This window comes from Lepidochelys kempii, chromosome 7, assembly GCF_965140265.1.
Source record: "Lepidochelys kempii isolate rLepKem1 chromosome 7, rLepKem1.hap2, whole genome shotgun sequence".
NCBI classification, from domain to species: domain Eukaryota; kingdom Metazoa; phylum Chordata; order Testudines; family Cheloniidae; genus Lepidochelys; species Lepidochelys kempii.
The window spans coordinates 53,866,138-53,886,958 of record NC_133262.1 but is presented as its reverse complement, the minus strand read 5'-3'; the positions used below and the strand labels follow the sequence as shown (position 1 = coordinate 53,886,958).

The window sequence follows — 20,821 nt, the reverse complement described above, 5'->3', positions numbered from 1 at the left end:
TCCCGTAGGGGCATCTCAAAGAGTGGAACTGAGCAGTTAAGGTGCTGTACTACAATCTCGATGCTCATGGATTCAAATCTCACACACAAAGGCCTGCTCCAGTTCACCCAGCTGCAAAATGGGTACCTAGTCCATCAAGTTAGGCCAATCCACAGCGGTTGGACAGGCTTCTGGCCATGTCTCTCCTGTGTGTATGGTTGACTATGAAACTGAGGTGTCTTTGCTGTATCAGCCTCATGAGCCATTAGCTGAATGGAACTTTAACTTGGGGCCACGCTCCCTGAGGGCCATGCTGCGGGAAGCGGGAGGGAGAGTTTTCCCACGGTCCTTTAGGACCATGCTGCGGGAAGGAGAGTTTTCTCACGCTCCCTTAGGGCCATGCTGCGGGAAGCGGGAGGGAGAGTTTTCTCACGCTCCCTTAGGGCCATGTTGCGGGAAGCGGGAGGGAGAGTTTTCCCACGGTCCTTTAGGGCCATGCTGCGGGAAGGAGAGTTTTCTCACGCTCCCTTAGGGCCATGCTGCGGGAAGCGGGAGGGAGAGTTTTCTCACGCTCCCTAAGGCCCATGCTGCGGGAAGGAGAGTTTTCCCACGCTCCCTTAGGCCCATGCTGCGGAAAGGAGAGTTTTCCCACGCTCCCTTAGGGCCATGCTGCAGGAGTAGCGGCAGGGAGAGTTTTCTCACGCTCCCTTAGGGCCATGCTGCGGGAAGCGGGAGGGAGAGTTTTCCCACGCTCCCTTAGCCTCCAGTCGTGGGGTGGCGCGCGGTGCATGTCGGTCCCGAGGCGGACTGTCCCCTCGCTGTGAGGTGCTCGGAGTCTCGCCTGACGCCATGTTCCTTTGGGCCGCTGCCACCCGGGGCCTCTAGTTGCCGCCGCCCCCGCGTGACCCCGGAGCCGATAGAGCCGCAGTCGCCGCCGGGAGCGGAGCCCGGCCGCGCCCCGCCATGTCCGCCAAGGAGGGGAGCAAGGGGCCACCGCCGCCTCACGGCACCAGCGAGCGGGCCGTTAAGGGTGAGCCCTGCCAGCGACCGGCCCTCTGCGGGGTGAACGACTCGGCGGCGGCGGTGGGGCGGGGTGAGAATGGGGGCGAGTGGGTGCCTGTGGGGGCGGGGCGGGGCGGGGTGAGTGCATGAGGGGCTGTATGAGTGGGGAGGTGTGTGAGAGCGGGTGGGGGGCGGTATGTGATTGTGGGGGTCTGAGGGGGGCTGTATATGTGTGAGCGGGGGGCAGGCCTCAGCGTATGGGTGTACCCGACAAACCCGTTCATTCTAAATGCGTGTCCCCGGTGTGTATTGTGGGGTGTAAAGAGTCCTCTGGAGATTTGCGCACTATAGACAGGCTCCGCTCTGTGTGTGTGCACGGTCTCCTCCACATGAGATCCTTGCAATGGGCTTTTGCTGTCTTAATAGTCAGTCCCTTCTCTCCAGCGTGCACCCTGACAGAACAGAGGAGGAGGGAGCATGGAGTAGTTGCCTCTTTTGCTATTGGTCACTGCCTTCAAGTTTCTAATTCTGATGGATTAGTGGCCAAAGTGCTGCAGGATGTGCAGACTCTTTTTTCAGGGTGCAACAGGTCTGTTTTACTGTTTTTACAAAAAAAACCCCTCCTTTCCAGTAGCATTGTTTTAAAATAGTAACAACACACACAAATTGTGGATTGTCAGGAGAAGACTGAGTGACCCATTAAGGACTTTTCCAACTTCAATTTGAATGAATCATATAGAACAAGATTTTAATTTTATGTTCTTGTAGGTTTGATAATTAAACTGTATTTAGCTGTGGTGGGATCATTTATTTGAAGTGGCTTATTCTTTTGTGCTTGTACAGTTTCTATGTAATTTAAAAGTTTCTGTTGTAGGCAGCAATTTGTTCTGAACACTAGTATTCTTAGAAACACATTGTCTAAAATATGCTTTTAAAGCAACTACAGCCCTGAACATTCAACTTTTACATAATGGGAAAGCTTGAGAAATTAAGGGGATATATTTGTTTTCAAAGCATTGGACTCTAATAGTACATTTTGTAACTCAGCGTGTTTTCCAGAGTGCTAGGAAACCTTTACTTACAATAAGGTGGTGTTCATTTTCAGTTGCTTAACCTATTGATTTGTTTGAACAATTGCAAAAAATAAAAGTAAAAAATACTACAAATGAGCATTCTGCCCCGTCAGTGGCACTTAGTGCTATTATCACAGTGTTGTAATAATGCATAGTGTGGAGGCTTGTAATATTTTCTACACTTTGCAATTTGTTGCAAGAAATAATTAGGTTAGGCCATTCAGACGATACAGGTGAACTTACAGTGACTGGTTATTTCAAACTGCACTGGAAAACCTGCTGATTTCCAAACTCCCCAACAGTTCATGTTAATCATAACCCATGCAGTTAGCTACAGTAACTCCTCACTTAAAGTTGTCCTGGTTAACTTGTTTAGTTGCTGATCAATTAGAGAACATGCTCATTTAAAGTTGTGCAGTGCTCCCTTATAACGTCATTTGGCAACCGTCTGCTTTATCCACTGCTTGCAGGAATAGCAGCCCGTTGCAGCTAGCTGGTGGGAGCTTGGAACCAGGGTGGACGGGCAGCCCCCTATCAGCTCCCGGTTCCCCTAAGTTCCCTGTGCGGCAGCTGCCCAGCAGGCCATCAATTGATGGCAGTTCAGCTGTCCCTCCCCCCACTGCCATGTGCTGCTCCTGCTCTCTGCCTTGGAGCTGCTCCCCGGAGCCTTCTGCTCGCTTTGCGGGGGGTGGGGGAGGAAAGGGAAGCTAATGTCAGGGTGTCCCCCTCCCTCCTGCTCCTGCACCCAGCTTACTCCATCTTCCATAGAGCAGGGGACAGACACCACAGGGCTCAGGACGGAGGGAGCTTCCTGGCAGCAGCTACCATCTCAGCTTGCTGATAAACTTAAAAAGGCAGTGTACTTAAGAGTAGGGTCAGTGTACTTAAAGGAGCAATGCGCATCTCTCTGTCACACACAGGGTGTGTGTCTCTGTCTGCCATGCTGTCTCCCCTCCCTCCATTCCTGGTGTCTTGTAGAGTGTGAGGCTACATTAACAATGAGTTAACCCTTGAGGGCTCAGCCAGTTGCTAGTTCATCATTTAGTAGTAAGGCCTCCCCTGGGAAATATCCTACCCTCTGTCCTCACCACCTCAACCAAGCTTTACAATCATCATCGCTGTTTAGCAGTATTAAGTTGTTTAAAACTTATAGTGTGTATATATCTATATCTATATATATAGATATAGTCTTTTGTCTGGTGAAAAAAATTTCCCTGGAACCTAACCCGCCCTATTTACACTAATTCTTATGGGGAAATGGGATTCGCTTAACATAGTTTCTCTTAAAGTCGCATTTTTCAGGAACATAACTACAACGTTAAGCGATGAGTTCCTGTATTCCAAAATCTAAGTTAAGACTGTTATTTTATGCTTACAGAATTGTGTGCTGGGGATGCAATCTGTTTTTGACCGTGTCTGCGTTGCATATAGAACCACTATAAGTGTAACCAGGTTTTCATAGCTTCATCTGACACAACTACACCTAATATGGTTAACTGCCCACACAGGAGCATTTTCTTGGTCCAACCATATGTTAATTCTGTTGGCCTGTCCACAGCTACCATGCTGCATAGTTATGTTGTGTCAGTGCCTTCTGGAGAAAATCCTGGACAGTTAACTCATACTGTCTCTGCTGCTGGTGTGAGAGACAGACAATTGTGGGCTTTTTTCACAAGGTGCAATGTGGTTTGGGATACTCTTACAGCAGAGGGATGAAAGGTAAGATCATTGGCTACAGTAGATGCTAAGTGATCCCATCTATACAGCTGAACCACGTTAGAACATAATTCAAACCTGACAGTCATGTTATAAAGCATGGCTGAAATGTGCTACCACCTACATCAGATGTGTTGACCATGCTTTGTTTGACATGAACTGTACATAGTCAGTTGTATTACAAACTAGTTACAAAACTGGTGACGTTCTGTGGGGTAGATGCGTCCTCTGATGGTGTATTTTCCTCCCTGCTTCCCCTTCAATGTCAGCATGGCATAGTGTTTTAGTGAGAATTGTGAGGACTACTACTATTAAACAATTCCTGGTATTAGACATTAAGACCAGGTTCATTTGAAACCAAAGTAGACCAGCAACTATGTTTAAACAGGTCTGTCTGCTCTGTAAACTTCTACCATGATTGTGAACCTCCTTACAAACCTTGCTTGTTTTTTAAAGTGAACCAAAGTACTCATTTTTCTTACCAGTAATTTGTTTACACCAATCATTGAAGACACTAGTGAAAACTCTCAAAACTCTTTTTGCAGGGAACAGTTTGTACATATGGCATTTCCTCCAAACATTTAAATTCACTGCAGAATAAAGGCATGCACTAGAAAAGTTTCCTTCCCTCCCTGGATGCCACATCTGTTCCCAGACAAAACTTAAGTATGGGATACCAGGTCACAGTCCCTCCCAGCTGACCCATTCTATTTCATGCACTTCAGATCCTCAGAACAAATAACTGAATTTAGAAACTCAGCAGAACTAAGCCATGGGTGCTTCTAAACTCACTGTTGGTCCATGTTCAGCTTTTCAAGTTCTGAAAGTATTGTCATTCTGGGGAGGGAAGTGAACCCTACGAAGCAGCAAGGACCTAGCACAGTTGAGCTCATAAAAATTTTGTCAGATAAGTTCTTATGTATGTTGAAGTTTGACTGTGTAGAATATTGTGCACAGATATTTGTGCACTGAAAACAGTTCAGTGTATATAGTTTTATACACAACGTTTTTAATATAGGCTTCAGTGCATGCAAGTGTATGTGTAGGGTTAATAGTGTAAATGTTGTTAATGTTGCTACAGTAAATAACATTAAAAATAGAAAAAACAAACACCAAGGACACCCTCGCCGTGGAATAGTATGGAAATAATGCAACTTATGTAAAGATTTGAAAATTCTTAGTTAATGGTTAGCAAAAATTTAGATATGAAAATAAACGTAAGATTTCAACAGTAACCTTAATTCTGACTCTCCCAAAAAATAGCTGCCAAGAAGTGAATACTTCAGTTTTTCTTGTAGGATGGTTGCTAAGAAGAAAAAGTTAAGCCATTTGTTTTAATACAGAATACTCTAATTTATTTATGGTAGCTATAAATGTCTTGCACCAGAACTACACAATCAGTACACTTCAGGGTCTGGTGCACACACATCTGGTTGCAGAATACAAAGTTATATAGACTTTACACACAACGGTTTACAGCATCGTTTCTCAAACTGGGGTCTGCAGACCCCTGTGGGTCCATGAGAGTACTGCAAGGGGTCCGTCGGCCCCGCAGATCAACTTCTCCCACTCCCTCCTTCAGCTCCTCTCCCTCCCTCCCAGTCACCTCCTGTACACTAGGGAGCAGCTGTTGAGCAGCGTGCAGGAGGCGCTGGGGGTGGGGAAGAGCGGGAATGGGGCACGCTCGGGGAAGGGGGCGGAATCATGTCCAAGGCCGCCAGTCCCCCATATCAACTCCTTCCCCTCCCTCCCAGTGCCTCCTGCATGCTGGGGAACAGCTGTTCAGTGGTATACTGGAGACACTGGGAGGGAGGGGAAGGAGCAGAGATGGGGCGTGCTCAGGGTAGGGGGCAGAAAGAGGAGGGGCAGGGGTGGAGTGGAGCAGGGGCAGGAAGAGGTGGGGTGGGGGTAGGACCTTGGGGGAAGGAGTGGGGGTGGGGCCTGGGGCTGAATGCGGGGTTGGGGTCCGTGAAACATTTAAAATCAAAATGGGGGTCCTCGGATTGCTAACATTTGAGAACTGTTGGTTTACAGAGTACGTATGTAATTGCTGGCGGTAAATCTTCAGTGTTAAGGGTATGATATCTCTGGCCAGGTTTACAGTACAGATCTATATCAGTATAACTCTGTTGCTCAAGGGTGTGAAAAATCCACGCCCCCCCCAAGCAATGTAGTTATACCTAACCCCCCCGTGTAGACAGCGCTGTGTCAACGGGAGAGCTTCTCCCCCTGACATAGCTACCGCCTCTCAGGGAGGTGGATTAACTATGCCAGTGGAAGAAGCTCTCCCATCAGCATAGTAGCACCTTCACTAAAGACAAGCCTTAAGAGTGTGTCTGCACTACAGCAGTAGAGCTGCCGCTATGCCATTGTAGCATAGACGCTTGCTGCAGCTACAGAAAGGGGTTTTCTGTTGTTGTAGTAAGTCCTTGAGAGGCAGTAGCAAGGTTGGTGGAAGAATTCTTTCATTGACCTTGGGGTGTTTGTCCCAAGGCTTAGATCAGCCTAACTACATCTGTCAGAGGTGTGAATTTTTCACACTCCTGAGTGATGCAGTCTGGTCAACCTCAGTTTTAGGTGTAGATCAGGCCTAAGTTATTTATTACCATGAGTTGCTAACAGATTTTTTTTTTCTTGAGAATGATGCTCTGTGCTGTGCCTCCAGGTAGTCCATAGCATGGTGTTGTAACATGATTCTTTAAAAAGAAAACAAAAAATGGTTTAAAGATGGCTGTTACTAGCATTGTTTGAACTGTAGTGTGGGCACACCCTTAGTTTTTATCACGGGGGAAAAACTGCAAAATGAGGTAGTAAATAGGGAGAGAAGGAGATTGGAGACAAGATAATTCATTCTGCTGGTAACAGTGTGTCTTGTCAGCCATGGCCAAAAGTGCTGTCTCAAGAAAGTGATTGAAATACTGTATTATCAGTTATTCAGATTTTCTAGTAAGAGAGGGAAAAAATTGGGGCGTGACCCACATTTTAAAAACGTTTGACCTCCATATTTAGCCATTGTGAGAACACTTACCTGCTCAGACAGATTTATGATATGAACGTTGTACTTGAGAAATATTTTATGCCTAATTAAAACATATTTATGTTCTCTTGTAATGATTGTTGTAAATGTCCAGCATATACAATCTGAATATAGTGAAGTTAAATCAAGGATTGGATTGGTCTGGCATACTATCACAAATCTCAAAAATCTGTGGCATACCATAACAGGTTACTGAGTACTTTTATTCAAGTAGTCAGTTATTTTCGTCTTTAATGGTTTAGTTAACTTGAATGTGAGTGACTTGGTCACAGGGTATTTCCTGTGAATTAATGATCCATGGGGACATTCAAATGCCTGAAGTGAAGTTGTGACATTAAATACCCAAGAATTGTCCTGTGTCAAGGTTTTTATTACTGTATCTTTTAAATAAACAAAATATAACTGTTTTCTCCTGAATGGAGAAAAATGCAATTTTTCTGCAGTGCCCCCATTCAGCTTCAGTTAGTGACATTGAATGTCCCTGCACGGTACTGTATTGTGTGGTTCAGAAGTTGCAACATTATGTTGTGTCAATTTTATGATTAAATATAACTGATTTCTCTTATTTTCCTTGTTTGCCAGTAACATTTAACAATTTTCTGGTGCTTTTTGCAGGTGTTTGTGGTAAAAGTAATTGATTATTGCTCTTATAACAGTTCAAACAAACTTTGGGTTCACAGATCATCCACAGATTTTGAATTTGTTAGTATATTATGTCCTATATTGAGGAGAAGCCACTGTTTAACTACTTTCTGGCCATACTCATTTCACCAGCAGGAAGGGAAAAAGTGCTTGTGTGCTCATATTACGATGATAGAATTCTGGGGTCCATATGGATATGTGTTCAGTGCAGTTAGCTGGGGTGATGGGCATCCGGGTCAGCCTGTATTTTTGCTCTCCCAAAAATCCCCATCATCTCTGCACCCCCACCCCCCAATTCTTTCCTCATTGGTTTACTTTTTAAATTTATATCTCACTCTCTTTTGGGCAGTCACCTTTATACAACAAAGCATGTGCAAGTTTTTTCTTGACTCCCCCTGAAAAGGCTATGGTGCAAGGCTGCTTGTCCTCTCGGTTGTTTCCCTGGGAAAGCACTAGTGGCACTTAGACTGCTTTGCTTTCAGTGGAAGGAGCAAGTAGATGCAGTAACTCTGTTCATTCCCTCTCCAAATTTCTTCTCCTTTTGGATGAGGAGGCAAGTGGGTCTTTCAAACCCTGCTTATACAAAGAGGTTGGTGTTTCCAGCTGTCCTTTAAAATAGATTGCAGTACAGTTTAGGTAATCCCAAGAGGAGATTGTTTAAAACTCTGAGGAATTGTTTAAAGGTGATGGATATTAATTATATGCACGTAGACCACTGAATAAGCAATTGAAGGCCTTTGAATTTCAAAGACACATTTTATCCCGGCAGATTTTTTGCTTTCAGAACAGTATCAGTGTTTGTATCATAGTTAGCTAATAGTACAAACAACATTTGGAAAGATCATTAAGTGGTCCTCCAAGACTCTCAGCAATTTTCAAGTGGTCTGTGAAGAAAAAAGTTTGAGAACCACTGCTCTAGAGCACATCCTGCTGCATTTCTGTTTTCTTGGGACATTACATGCTATTATTTCTTCATCAAAGGTTAGATTAAACCCATTAGTTTGCAGCAACTGCATACACCCTTCAGAATCATCATCCATAACCTATTAAATGACAATATTACCTATTTCAGAGTAGCAGCCGTGTTAGTCTGTATTCGCAAAAAGAAAAGGAGTACTTGTGGCACCTTAGAGACTAACCAATTTTTTTAATAATATGAACAATATTATGACTTTCAACTTGATTGCTGAGGCAAAATTGAAAGTACACAGTACAATGAACCAAGAATCTTTGTTCCATTTTTAATCCCACTTAGTGATGCATCTTAGATATTACAATCATAAGTTCTTCTGTAGTCTCCAAAGTGTTAACTTTTTAAAGTAAAACAATTTATGCTCTCTAATCAATAGGAAAATAGATGTAATGATAAGCAAATGTGAGAACTGAAAACCAGGTGGCCACCTTAAAAACCAAAACAACATAATCAAAACCCACACAAAGGCATATTCTGTCTAGGGACAGAATATAAATACAATTAAGAGTTTACTATATTGAGTGACATTAATCAAGCCTGCCCAGAGCATAACAGTAACTATGACAAAGTTTGAGCATGAGTTAACACTTCAGTCCCAGCACATCCATACCTTATTAAACTGTGGGGGATTAGCAGGGAGAGGTTAAGGGTGTTTCCTAGCTTGTGGTTTTGTGTCATGTTATATTGCAATTCCTACAGAGGACAGCTCACACCTACTTACCAGATCAGTAGTTGGGGTCACCAATGTTGTTAGATGTTTGGCTGTGTGTGTGTGTATTCTCCCTGTGTGCTGTCCCAGCTCTGCGTAGACAGTTGGCACAGCAGATCTCGAGCGAACTGCCCAATGACCATAAGATCCGTTAAGGTATGAAGGCACCCAGGCAGGTTTATTGTCAGCGAAGCACGGTGATAGCACCAGGTAGACTCTACGAGGAAATGAACACATGTATGCCCATGACAATGGACATACCTCAGTCAGTGGCTGGACTTTCCGCTGCTGCCTAGGCTGGCCAAAGATACTTCCTCTGAGATAAATCTTTATACACTGATACAAATAAGTTAGTACTGCCTCGGACATACTGTATATACTCGTTCATAAGCCGAATATTTTTGGTAAAAAAGTGAAGCATCAAAGAGGGAAGGTTGGCTTATAAATGGGTCTACACCAAAATGTGATGATTTTAAACACTATGGAATTATTGAATTGAATATCTAATACATTGTCATTTTGTTTACTTAGAGCGTCCACAGGCATGGAGCCCCTCAGCTCCCTGTGGCCTCGGTTTGCCGTTCCCAGCCAATAGGAACTGTGGGAAGTGGTGGCCGTTGGCTGGGAATGGCGAACCATGACCATAGGGAGCTGAGGGGCTCCATGCCTGCGGACGCTCCAGGTAAACAAAACGTCCTGATCCGTCAGCAGCTGGCTGGGAGCCGAAGTTTGCCAACCCATTTATTGATATCGATACTGCAGCCTTTTAAAGTTGCAAAAGCTTTGTTTAGTGGACTAGATTGGCTTGAAATGCATACTAAAAGAGCAGTGCTGCAGATCATAGAATCATAGAATATCAGGGTTGGAAGGGACCTCAGGAGGTCATCTAGTCCAACCCCCTGCTCAAAGCAGGACCAATCCCCAATTAAATCATCCCAGCCAGGGCTTTGTCAAGCCTGACCTTAACTTCTAAGGAAGGAGATTCTACCACCTCCCTAGGTAATGCATTCCAGTGTTTCACCACCCTCCTAGTGAAAAAGTTTTTCCTAATATCCAACCTAAACCTCCCCCACTGCATGACATTTGACCCATGCATTTCACAAAATGCTACACCTTACAAGCCAGTCAGAAAAATACAATGAACAATAGTACTTTAGCACTAGTGTCAGTCTGCTACTGTGTAATATGATTTCTTCATGTATTTCTACCAATGGACCTTGTAAGTCTTGAGCCAATATGAAAATATAACACAAAGAATCAGTGGAATCTCTAATAAAATTTAAGTAGCCTGTTATTGCCACACACATGTCAATCATCAGGGCTGCTTTGAAATAAACAAAGAACAATAATTTGACAGTGATAAAGCAGGTGACATTCCTATATAAAGTCCTACAAAATCTATAACTAATAATAATAATAATTTATGATCATACTAGTATTCAAAATGAACAAAGGTGAAATCAAAAGAAAATGGTCTGCTTATCATGCAGAGTTCAAACTTAAAGTTATTGAATATGAGGAAGCAAACAATAATTGCGCCGCTGCTCATGAATTTTGTATCAATGAGAAGCAAGTAAGAGAGTGGCGAAAAAATAAAACACTAAAATACATGCCAAGAAGCAAGAAAAAATGCCCAACAATGTGCGCTTCATTTCCTGAGCTGGAGAAAGATCTCAGTAATTGAGTTGTTGAATGTCGACAAAATGGGTGCATTGTCACTAGAACTGGAATTCATCTGCGTGCTCTGCAAATGTCAAAAGATCATAGAATCATAGAATATCAGGGTTGGAAGGGACCTCAGGAGGTCATCTAGTCCAAGCCCCTGCTTAAAGCAGGACCAGTCCCCAACTAAATCATCCCAGCCAGGGCTTTGTGAAGCCTTACCTTAAAAACTTCTAAGGAAGGAGATTCCACCACCTCCCTTGGTAATGCATTCCAGTCCTTCACCACCCTCCTCGTGAAAAAGTTTTTCCTAATATCCAACCTAAACCTACTCCACTGCAACTTGAGACCATTACTCCTCGTTCTGTCATCTGCTACCACTGAGAACAGTCTAGATCCATCCTCTTTGGAACCCCCTTTCAGGTAGTTGAAAGCAGCTATCAAATCCCCCCTCATTCTTCTGCAGACTAAACAAGATGACAAATACAAGTCAGTAAAGCCATCAGTGTTTGTGGCATCAGCGGGTTGGTGTACTTGCTTCATGAACTGTCATGGTCTCTGTTTTCGTCAGCGAACAAAGATAGCGCAAAAGCTGCCGAGAGATCTGGAAGAAAAAAATCGAATATTTCCAAAGGTTTATTATAAAATATCAAAAGGAATATGCATGTGAACTGTCACAGATAGAAAATATGGATGAAACACTGATTACATTCGATCTCCCGAGCAACAGAACGGTAACCGGTGTTGGTGAAAAAAAAGTTTCAATTAAAACCACTGACCATGAAAAAATCCATTTTACGGTGGTTTTATCATGTTTGGCAAATGGATCAAAGCTCCCTCCTGTTGTTGTTTTTAAAAGAAAAACCTTGCCTAAAAACATGGAATTTCCTGCTGGTGTCCTCGTATATGCACATGAAAAGGTATGGATGGATGAAAGTGAGACTATTGAATGGCTGGAAAAAGTGTGGAATAAGAGACCAGGAGCACTTTTCAAGAAACCTGCTATGCTCATCTGGAACATGTTCAGGGCATACAAGATGGATGAGGTGAAAAATGTGGCCAAAAATATGAAAACTACTTTGGCTGTAATACCTGGAGGCTTAACTTCAGTTCTACAACCGCTTGATGTCTGCCTGAACAAACCCTTTAAAGACAGGCTATGAAAAATGTGGGCTGAATGGATGTGCTCAGGCATGGTGAAGTTGACAAAAGGCGGGAATCTTACGAAGCTGAAATCAATCTAGTCGCCCAGTGGATCGAGGAGGTGTGGGTGTCCATTTCCTCGGAAATGATAGAAAAATCATTTAGGAAATGCTGTATCAGCTATGCACTCGACAGGTCAGAAGATGATGCTATATTTGATGATGACACAACAGAGATTGATGATAAGAAATCTGAGTCTGAAGAAGATACTGCCAACATCTACAATGACAATGCATGTGCAGCTGTGATTGAAGCAGAGTTTCATGAAGTTTTTGGTGAATCAGAGAGTGATTCAGACTTGAAGGATTTTAAGGCTTTTTAAAGTCTCATATTGTTCTAAGGTACTTGTTTTAAATACTCATTTACTGATTTTAAATATTGATGGTAATTTTGACGGTGAATACATATTTATTCAGTTATTATAACGACAACAGGTTTTTCGTTAGATTATATTAAAATAATTCTAGCAAAACTTTTGAGTGTTTCTTGTGACACTAACTTTTAAAATATACCAGGAGTCGGAAAACTTTGGCTCCCAGCCTGTCAGGGTAAGCCGCTAGCGGGTCGGGATGTTTTGTTTACTTGGAGAGTCTTCAGGCACAGAGTCTCTCAGCTCCCAGTTTGCCGTTCCCAGCCAATGGGAGCTGTGGGAAGTGACGCCACTTCCCGCAGCTCCCATTGGCTGGGAACGGCAAACCGCGGCCACTGGGAGTTGAGGGGCTCCCTGCCTGCGAACGCTCCAAGTAAACAAAATATCCCAACCTGCCAGTGGCTTACCCTAACGGGCCAGGTGCCAAAGTTTGCCAACCCCTGAAATATAGGGTCAGCTTATGAAAGGGTCATATGGTTTTTGCTATTTTTACCTATCCATCTTGGGGGTTGGCTTATAAATTAACGGGCTAATGAACGAATATATACAGTAGTTAGTTACTGCCCCCGATGTGGCTAGTTATCGCCTTGTACGTGTTGGTTTGATCAAAACATCTGTATTATGTACTGTCATCCTGACCTTATCTTTTAGGAGGGGTCAGTGTGCTCTTGTTATCCTTGGGGAATATTTTTGTACCATCCTTGATATGGGGATATTCTGGTACTACTTGATATCGGGATGTGTTTGCATGAGTACTCTGTGGTTAGCACTTTTTAGGCATGTATATTTCTGCAATATCAGCCCTGTTCTTGCCAGATTGTGTGAGTAGGTCCTGTCTCATACCAGGCCTCTAATACAAGGGCTTATGTCTCAGGCTCTCTTCTTACTACAAGAACCACTGCTCTAGAGGACCAAGTGGACAATGGACTGAGACTCAGGAGACCTGGCTTCTAATCCGAGTTCTGCAACTGGCTTGCTGGATAACTTTGGGGAAGGCAGTTCACCACTCTGTGCCTCAGCTTTCCATCTGTAAAATGGGAAGAATAATGCCTCTGATCTCTCGGTGCAGTGACAGTAAATTCATTGAAGTTTGTGAGCTACTCAGATTCTGTTGTGATGTGTGCCATAGAAAAGTGCATGAGGGAATCAATAATTTTGTCTTTGGAGCAGGGTTTGAATATTCTGCGATCCAGGTCCGGTGCTTGGAAGCGTTTACTGGTCCTGAAAGTAGCTTTTCTCTTCCTGCCAAAGTTATTCGAGTTCAGGCAAGCCATAAGGTGATGGTTCTATACAATCCTATTTTTCTGACTACTTTGTTTTTTCCTATTTTTTGAGATATTTTTGTATTGATTTACTATATGAAAACACAAAAAATTGAAGAAGATAAATAACATACTGCTGTTATATGTTTCCATATACCACATGCTTCATAGGGTCTCCAGTAGAATTATGCAGTTTTACAACTCATCAAAGCTGCAAGACCAGATAATACAAAACCAAACAACACTACATAGACATAACACATTAGGGTGGGAGTTACAGTAGAAAAATAGGAGAAGACATAAATAGGAAAAGGAGGGTAGGAAGGGACTTGGGAGGGAAAGGAGGAAGGAGGAGCTAGGTGGAATGGAGATCTGGTATTTAGTAGTTTCAACTATTTGTATCCAAATGTATCTAAAAATGGGGTCTAATATCTTCAAACTCATAAATGGGACATGAGTTTTAGCAGCTTATATCTAGGAGTTTAGAGAGGGAAGTTTCTGTTGAATGGGCTTGGCAAAAAAATACATTCTCTGTTTGATCCGGCTCTGTGGCCGTAGAGTGGTGGTTGCTGGCTGGGAGCTCAGCTCTGAAGGCAGTGCCACCGCCAGCAGCAGCGCAGAAGTAAGGATGACATGGTATGGTATTTCCACCCTTACTTCTGTGTTGCGACCTTCAGAGCTGGGTCCTCAGCCAGCATCTGTCACTCTTCAGCCACCCATCTTTGAAGGCCACAGCGCAGAAGTAAGGCTGACATGGTATGGCACCCTTCTGTACTGCTGCTGGCAGGGTGCTGCCTTCAGAGGTGGGCACCCAGCCAGCAGCTGCTGCTCTCCAGCCACCCAGTTCTGAAGGAAGTGCCGCTGCCAGCAGTAGACACAGAAGTACGGGGGGCAATACCATGACCCCCCTTACGATCGCTCCTCCCCATGACCCGCTTTTTTGTTGGGACCCCCAGTTTGAGAAATGCTGGTCTCCCCCGTGAAATCTGGTCTTTTGTGTACTTTTACCCTATACTATACAGATTTCACGGGGGAGACCAGATTTCATGGTCCGTGACATTTTTCCGTGATGTTTTTCACGGCCGTGAATTTGGTAGGGCTCCATAGGGCACATTCCCAGGCTCAGACTTGTCTTTCTTCCTTGGGATGTAGGATGCCTTCATCCAGCTGCCCTAGACCCTGAAGTGGTTGTTTGAAACCCTCTGAGTCGCTTGCACGTGCTCCCTCCGCGTTCCACCTCGGTTGTAAGTACTCTGGGTTTCTAGTTTAACCCCTTCAGGGACTACATGGCAGGAAAGGAAGGAACACAGGCACAGCAAAGGATTTTCTTAACAACAGTGACTTTACTTCTAAATCACTCAGAGTTACAGATCTTTGAAAATAGCACAAGTCCTGAGACATACCCTCCCTTAGTCTGAGCTCACTTTTTCTGTGAGCCTGAGGTTCAGCAGCATTTCAGGCTGGGCAGAGTCCATCCTGCCCTTTCGTCCTTGCAAGTCATAAGATTGGCCATACCAAAGGTCCATCTAGCCTAGTATCCTGTCTTCCAACAGTGGTCAATGCCAGGTGCTTCATAGGGAATGAACAGAACAGGTAATCATCAAGTGATCTGTTCCTAGCTTCTGGCAAATAGAGGCTAGGGACACCTTCCCTGTCCATCCTGGCTAATAGCCATTGATGGACCTATCCTCCAGGAATTTATCTAGTACTTTTTTGAACCCTGTTAGGTCTTGCCCTTCACAACACGCTCTGGCAAAGAGTTACACAGGTTGACTGTGTGTTGTGAGAAGAAATATTTCCTTTTTGTTTGTTTTAAATCTGCTCCCTATTAATTTCATTGGGTGACCCCTAGTTCTTGTGTTATGAGAAGGAATAAACAACACATCCTTATTTACTTTCTCCACACCCGTCATGATTTTTGAGGCCTCTATCATATCCCCCCCTTAGTTGTCTTTTTTTCCAAGCTGAAAAGTCCCAGCCTTAATAATATCTCCTCATACGGAAGCTGTTCCATACCCCTAATAATTTTTGTTGCTCTTTTCTGTACCTTTTCCAACTCCAATATATCTTTTTGAGATGGGGTGACTACATCTGTACATAGTATTCAAGATGTGGCCATAGCATGGATTTATATAGAGGCAATATGATATTTTCTGTCGTCTTATCCGTCCCTTTCTTAATGATTCGCAACATTCTGTTCACTTTTTTGACTGCCGCTGTACATTGTGTGGATGTTTTCAGAGAACTATCCACAATGACTCCAAGATCTTTCTTGAGTGGTAACAGCTAATTTAGATCCCATCATTTTATATGTATAGTTGGGATTATGTTTGCCAATGTGCATTACTTTGCATTTATCAGCACTGAATTTCATCTGCCATTTTGTTGCCCAGTCACCCAGTTTTGAGAGATCCCTTTGTAACTCTTTGCAGTCTGTTTTGGAATTAACTATGAGTAGTTTTGTTTCATCTGCAAATTTTGCCACCCAACTGTTTACCCCTTTTTCTAGATCATTTATGAATATGTTGAACAGTACTGGTCCCAGTACAGACCTTTGGGGGACACTACTATTTACCTCTCTCCAGTCTGAAAACTGACCATTTATTCCTACCCTTTGTTTCCTATCTTTTAACCAGTTACTGATCCATGAGAGGACCTTCCCCCTTATCCCATGACAGTTTACTTTGCTTAAGAGCCTTTGTTGAGGGATCTTGTCAAAGGCTTTCTGAAAATCTTAGTAAATTTTATATCCACTGGATTCCCCTTGTCCACATGCTTGTTGACCCCCTCAAAGAATTCTAGTAAATTGGTGAGGTGTGATTTCCCTTTACAGAAACCATGTTGACTCTTCCCCAACAAGTCATGTTCATCTATGTGTCTGATAAGTCTGTTCTTTATTATAGTTTCAACAAATTTGTCCGGTACTGAAATTAGGCTTACTGGCCTGTGATTGCTGGCATCACCTCTGGAGCCTTTTTTAAAAAGTTTTGGTGTAACATAAGCTACTCGCCAGTTATCTGGTACAGAAGCTGATTTAAACTATTGGTTACATATCACAGTTAGTAGTTCTGTAATTTTACATTTGAGTTCCTTCAGAATTCTTGGGTGACTACTGTGTGGTCATGGTGACTTATTAATGATTAGTTTATCAGTTTGTTCCAAAACCCTCTCTAATGACACCTCAGTCTGGGACAGTTCCTCAGATTTGTCACCTAAAAGAATGGCTCAGGTTTGGGAATCTCCCTCACATCCTCAGCCTTGAAGACCAATGCAAATAATGCATTTAGTTTTTCTGCAATGGCCTTATAATCCTTGTGTGCTCCTTTAGCATCTCGATTGTCCAGTGGCCGCACTGGTTGTGAAGCAGACTTCTTGCTTCTGATGAACTTCAAAAAGTAATAACAATTTTTTTTTAATCTTTGACTAGCTGTTCTTCAAATTCTTTTTTGGCCTTCCTAATGTGTGCTTCTTACATCCTCGTGTGGGGATGGTCAAGTGTCAGGACCCTGCTCCTACATTGGTCCTCCATCTCTGTGACGTGCTCTCATATTGAGAAGCTTCTGCCTCACCAGTCACGCTTGCCTCTTTTTGTGGGCCCCTGTGTAGAGAGACCATTGCTCCATGGGGTGGGCCAGTAATTGATATAATCTAAATTTATGTCCTCATATTGCTGTCTAATGGTTTAGGGATAGTCCTTCAATAAAGTGTCAAACACCTTTCTCAGGGACTGCTGCTGTCTGGGCATGTCCAGGCCTGTGCAGTTACAGTGTCCAGTATTTCTATAGATAGTACATGCCCGAGTTAATAATCTGATGCTGACATATCTCACTCTGTCACTGTAATAACTTCAAAATGTGTAAATTTAAAAAACACATTTGGTAAATGTTATCCCACTTTGCATGGCAGCTAATCAGTATAGTTCAGTTCTGCCCTGTTTACATCTAGTGTATTTTTAAAGAAAATAATTATTACTAATATTGATATTCCTCACCTCTTTAAATTTTAGGTGTCCCTTTTCCACCAACACATCGCTTGTCATCTGAAGAAGTGTTTGATATAGATGGAAAACCTAGGGTTGACATTTTGAAGAACCACTTAGTAAAAGAAGGTCGGGTAGATGAAGAAATTGCACTTAGAATCATCAATGAGGGTGCTGCAATTCTACGAAGAGAGAAAACTATAATAGAAGTTGAAGCTCCAATTACAGGTAATACCTTTACCTTTGATGCTCAATACCTTTGATGCTCAAAGTAAAAATTTCACATAATTTTCATTAGAAGGCCTTTTCTTGGGGGGAAAATAAATGTAAAGATATCTTTATCATAACAATCATGTTGAACTTTCCCTCAGAGCTACTTTTGTATAACTCTCCTTGAGTACTCAACATAACGTTGCATCAAAAAATTATGCGGAAGAAGGGAAGGAATAAAACCTGTCTGGAAAAAGCAGTAGGATTGGTAATACAATGTCAACAAGCAAAGCAGTTTCTATAATCTTAACAATAATAAATGTTACTAAAAGATGTAATAATCCAGAAGAGAAAAATGAGCTTCAAAGAGAAGATTGGATTGTACTGCAGTCTAAAATTTGTGGGATGGTGCTAGAGCATCCATTTGCTGAAATAAATATTTTGAACAGGAGTTGTGAATGAGGAATATTCATGATTGCTTTCCCTAAGAATCCAAGTTTTCATGTGAAATGTGATGATCTCTTGGTAGTCTTAACTGAAACAAGTTAAGACTAACCTGATAAAACTGTTGTGTATTATTTAGTACAATAGAAAGGACTTGATCCAGTTGGAAAGTTGAAATGGCTTTTGTTTTTGAAAAGATACTGTAATACTTTCAGGTTCTGACCAGTCACAGACCATATTTGACTTGGATAAAGATGCTACTTTAATCTTTTAACTTTTTATTTTAAAAGAAACAAATAACCAGATTAAAAACATATTGTTTACATTATATAGCTGCCATTCAGAGTGAATACAAATTGATTATTTATGGAATTTTTTATTTCAGATATTTTAAAAGTTCAAATTAAATACATTTTTCTTTTTAAAATAAACCTATTCATAATTTCAAATTCAATTTAACCTATGTTTAGGTCTAAACTTATTATACTATATTAAAATCATTACAATTGAATTTAAAAAATAATTTAGTGGTACGTTTGCTGCCAAAGTCTTCAAGAAAGTCAAACCACTGAACTGGTGGAAGTCATTAGCTAAGCACTTGAAATCAGAGTTTGTTGAATTGTTAAACCAGCTTTTGACAGCAGTCGCCTCTCCTGCAGGTGTGGAGAGAATACTGTCGTCATTTCAGTTTATTCAACTTGTTCACTTCAATGAATAGCTCATTCAGAGTTGAAAGACCAAATGGAAACTGAAAAAAGCAGGAGAGCTTGTCTTCCACTCCCAGTCTATCAATAAAAATGAAGTAAGAGGAGATGAGCTCTAAAATCTTAAACATGATGACCAGAAATAATCAGTTCAATTCACTAATTACTGGTAATACTTCCTTTGTTTAAAAAATCAGTTAGTTTTACATGTAAAAGATGTTTTGATACACTTTTTTAAACTAAAAAATAATTTAAAATAATTGTGCATATTTAATTTAATTCTACTTTCTATCCCAATGCAGCTTGACATGAGTAAAAAATTAATTCTCTAGTAAATAAAGAAATGTCATTCACCTTTTTTTAAAATAACTGAAAATTAAGAATTTGAATAAATGTTAAACTATCTAATTGCTTAAATAAATGTGTCTAGATATAGCGTATCCTACTTGTTAGCAAAAAAAAGAAGTACCAAATTTAATGTAAAGGCTATATTTAGTTGTAAATCAACATGTTTTATTGTTTACCAGACAAGAAGAATGAATCTTTCTTTAGGAAAATATGTTGTGTCTCTGTAGTTAGTTTATACATTTTTTCCCCCATAAATAAGAGAGTTCATGTTCATTTAAACTGTATTTTTGTTTCAGTGTGTGGTGATATTCACGGCCAGTTCTTTGATCTAATGAAGCTGTTTGAAGTTGGAGGATCACCTGCTAATACAAGATACCTCTTCCTTGGTGACTATGTAGACAGAGGTTATTTTAGTATAGAGGTAACTGTATACATTAATTTGTTCTGTCCTAAACCTTACTGTAAGAAAACTTTTTTTTATCTTCTTGTAAAATACACAGTTCTTCTGACCTCTGAATGTGAATTCTTCCTTGCTATGCTTCATTTCATCTCAGACAGTTAACAAAGACGTACTGACTAGTGGCTCAGCCTGCCCTTTTGGAACCACCAGCCCTACTGATTTCCCCGCCTTCCCATAGCCATCTTTGCAGAGGATGGACTGTAGGGCATCTGTAGCATTCACAGTCCATGCTCTTAACATGTAGCCAGGGGCAAGAAGTATGCTGTATCCTGCTGCTTCTGAGATTCTCTCAAGCTTCATTGGTCCAGGAGTTGGGAAGTGTTGGAGATCTGGTCCAGAAAGAGTTGGATGGTAGATTAAATTTAGAGTTTAACTTGACAGTGCCTTTAAATTTTAAAGTTAATTTTAAAAAAAAGTTTGACACGAATTAAGTTGTAAATATATTTGTTGGCATAGCTTTTTAAGTAGTCTACGCTTGGGCATAATGCATGCTATTTTGTAGTATTTTAAAATTGTAATATTTCAGAAGCAGCATGCATATGTGTACCATTCAGGTGTGTGCACAGTGCTGTTTTGCGTTGTTGGTGTGATAAGCAAAAGATAATGCAGTGATGCCTCAGAAATCAACATATAAAGAATAGTTAAAATGAAGGATACTCCCCACAGCATTCCTTGAATTTCATGTCCTGTTTTGGTTGATTACAGAAATGCTTCTGCTTATATTGTAAACACTGTTCTTGACAGATGTGAAGGCTGTATTTGCATCCTTTCAGAACATCTGGAAACAACGTATTTTAAACCATTGGAACTTATTCAAGCTTTACAACCACAAGAGCTATGAAATGCTTTGGAGTTGGGACTATATTCAGTATTTAATAAAAGCAGACTCATTTTATCCCCTCAGGCAGTGGGGACTTCTTTTCTTTTTAATAATATGCCTGTTATATTAGCTAGTATAAACTTTAAAAAACTATGTAATCGTTCATAAGACTTGCTTTTTTCTCATAGAGTGACTTGCCTGCTTCAGTGCTGTACAGAGTGGCTACTA

At 41.8% G+C, this 20,821-nt stretch overlaps 1 protein-coding gene across 11 annotated transcripts in view; it reads left to right on the top strand.

Moving 5' to 3' along the window:
• Positions 1–748: 748 nt before the first annotated feature.
• The window catches only part of PPP3CB (protein phosphatase 3 catalytic subunit beta), an 86,499-nt gene continuing 66,426 nt past the window's right edge, over positions 749–20,821 (top strand). For 5 of the 11 annotated variants that reach the window (XR_012159917.1, XR_012159915.1, XM_073352826.1 and 2 more), the window contains exons 1-3: positions 749–1,009; positions 17,635–17,835; positions 19,610–19,734. Coding sequence is in view for 9 of the 11 variants with exons in the window: in XM_073352826.1 (XP_073208927.1) it covers positions 943–1,009; positions 17,635–17,835; positions 19,610–19,734 (393 nt within the window). In the remaining 2 variants the exon portion in view is untranslated. The remainder of the gene's footprint in view (positions 1,010–17,634; positions 17,836–19,609; positions 19,735–20,821) is intronic. The other 6 variants (XM_073352829.1, XM_073352827.1, XM_073352825.1 and 3 more) reach the window with 2 other exon arrangements.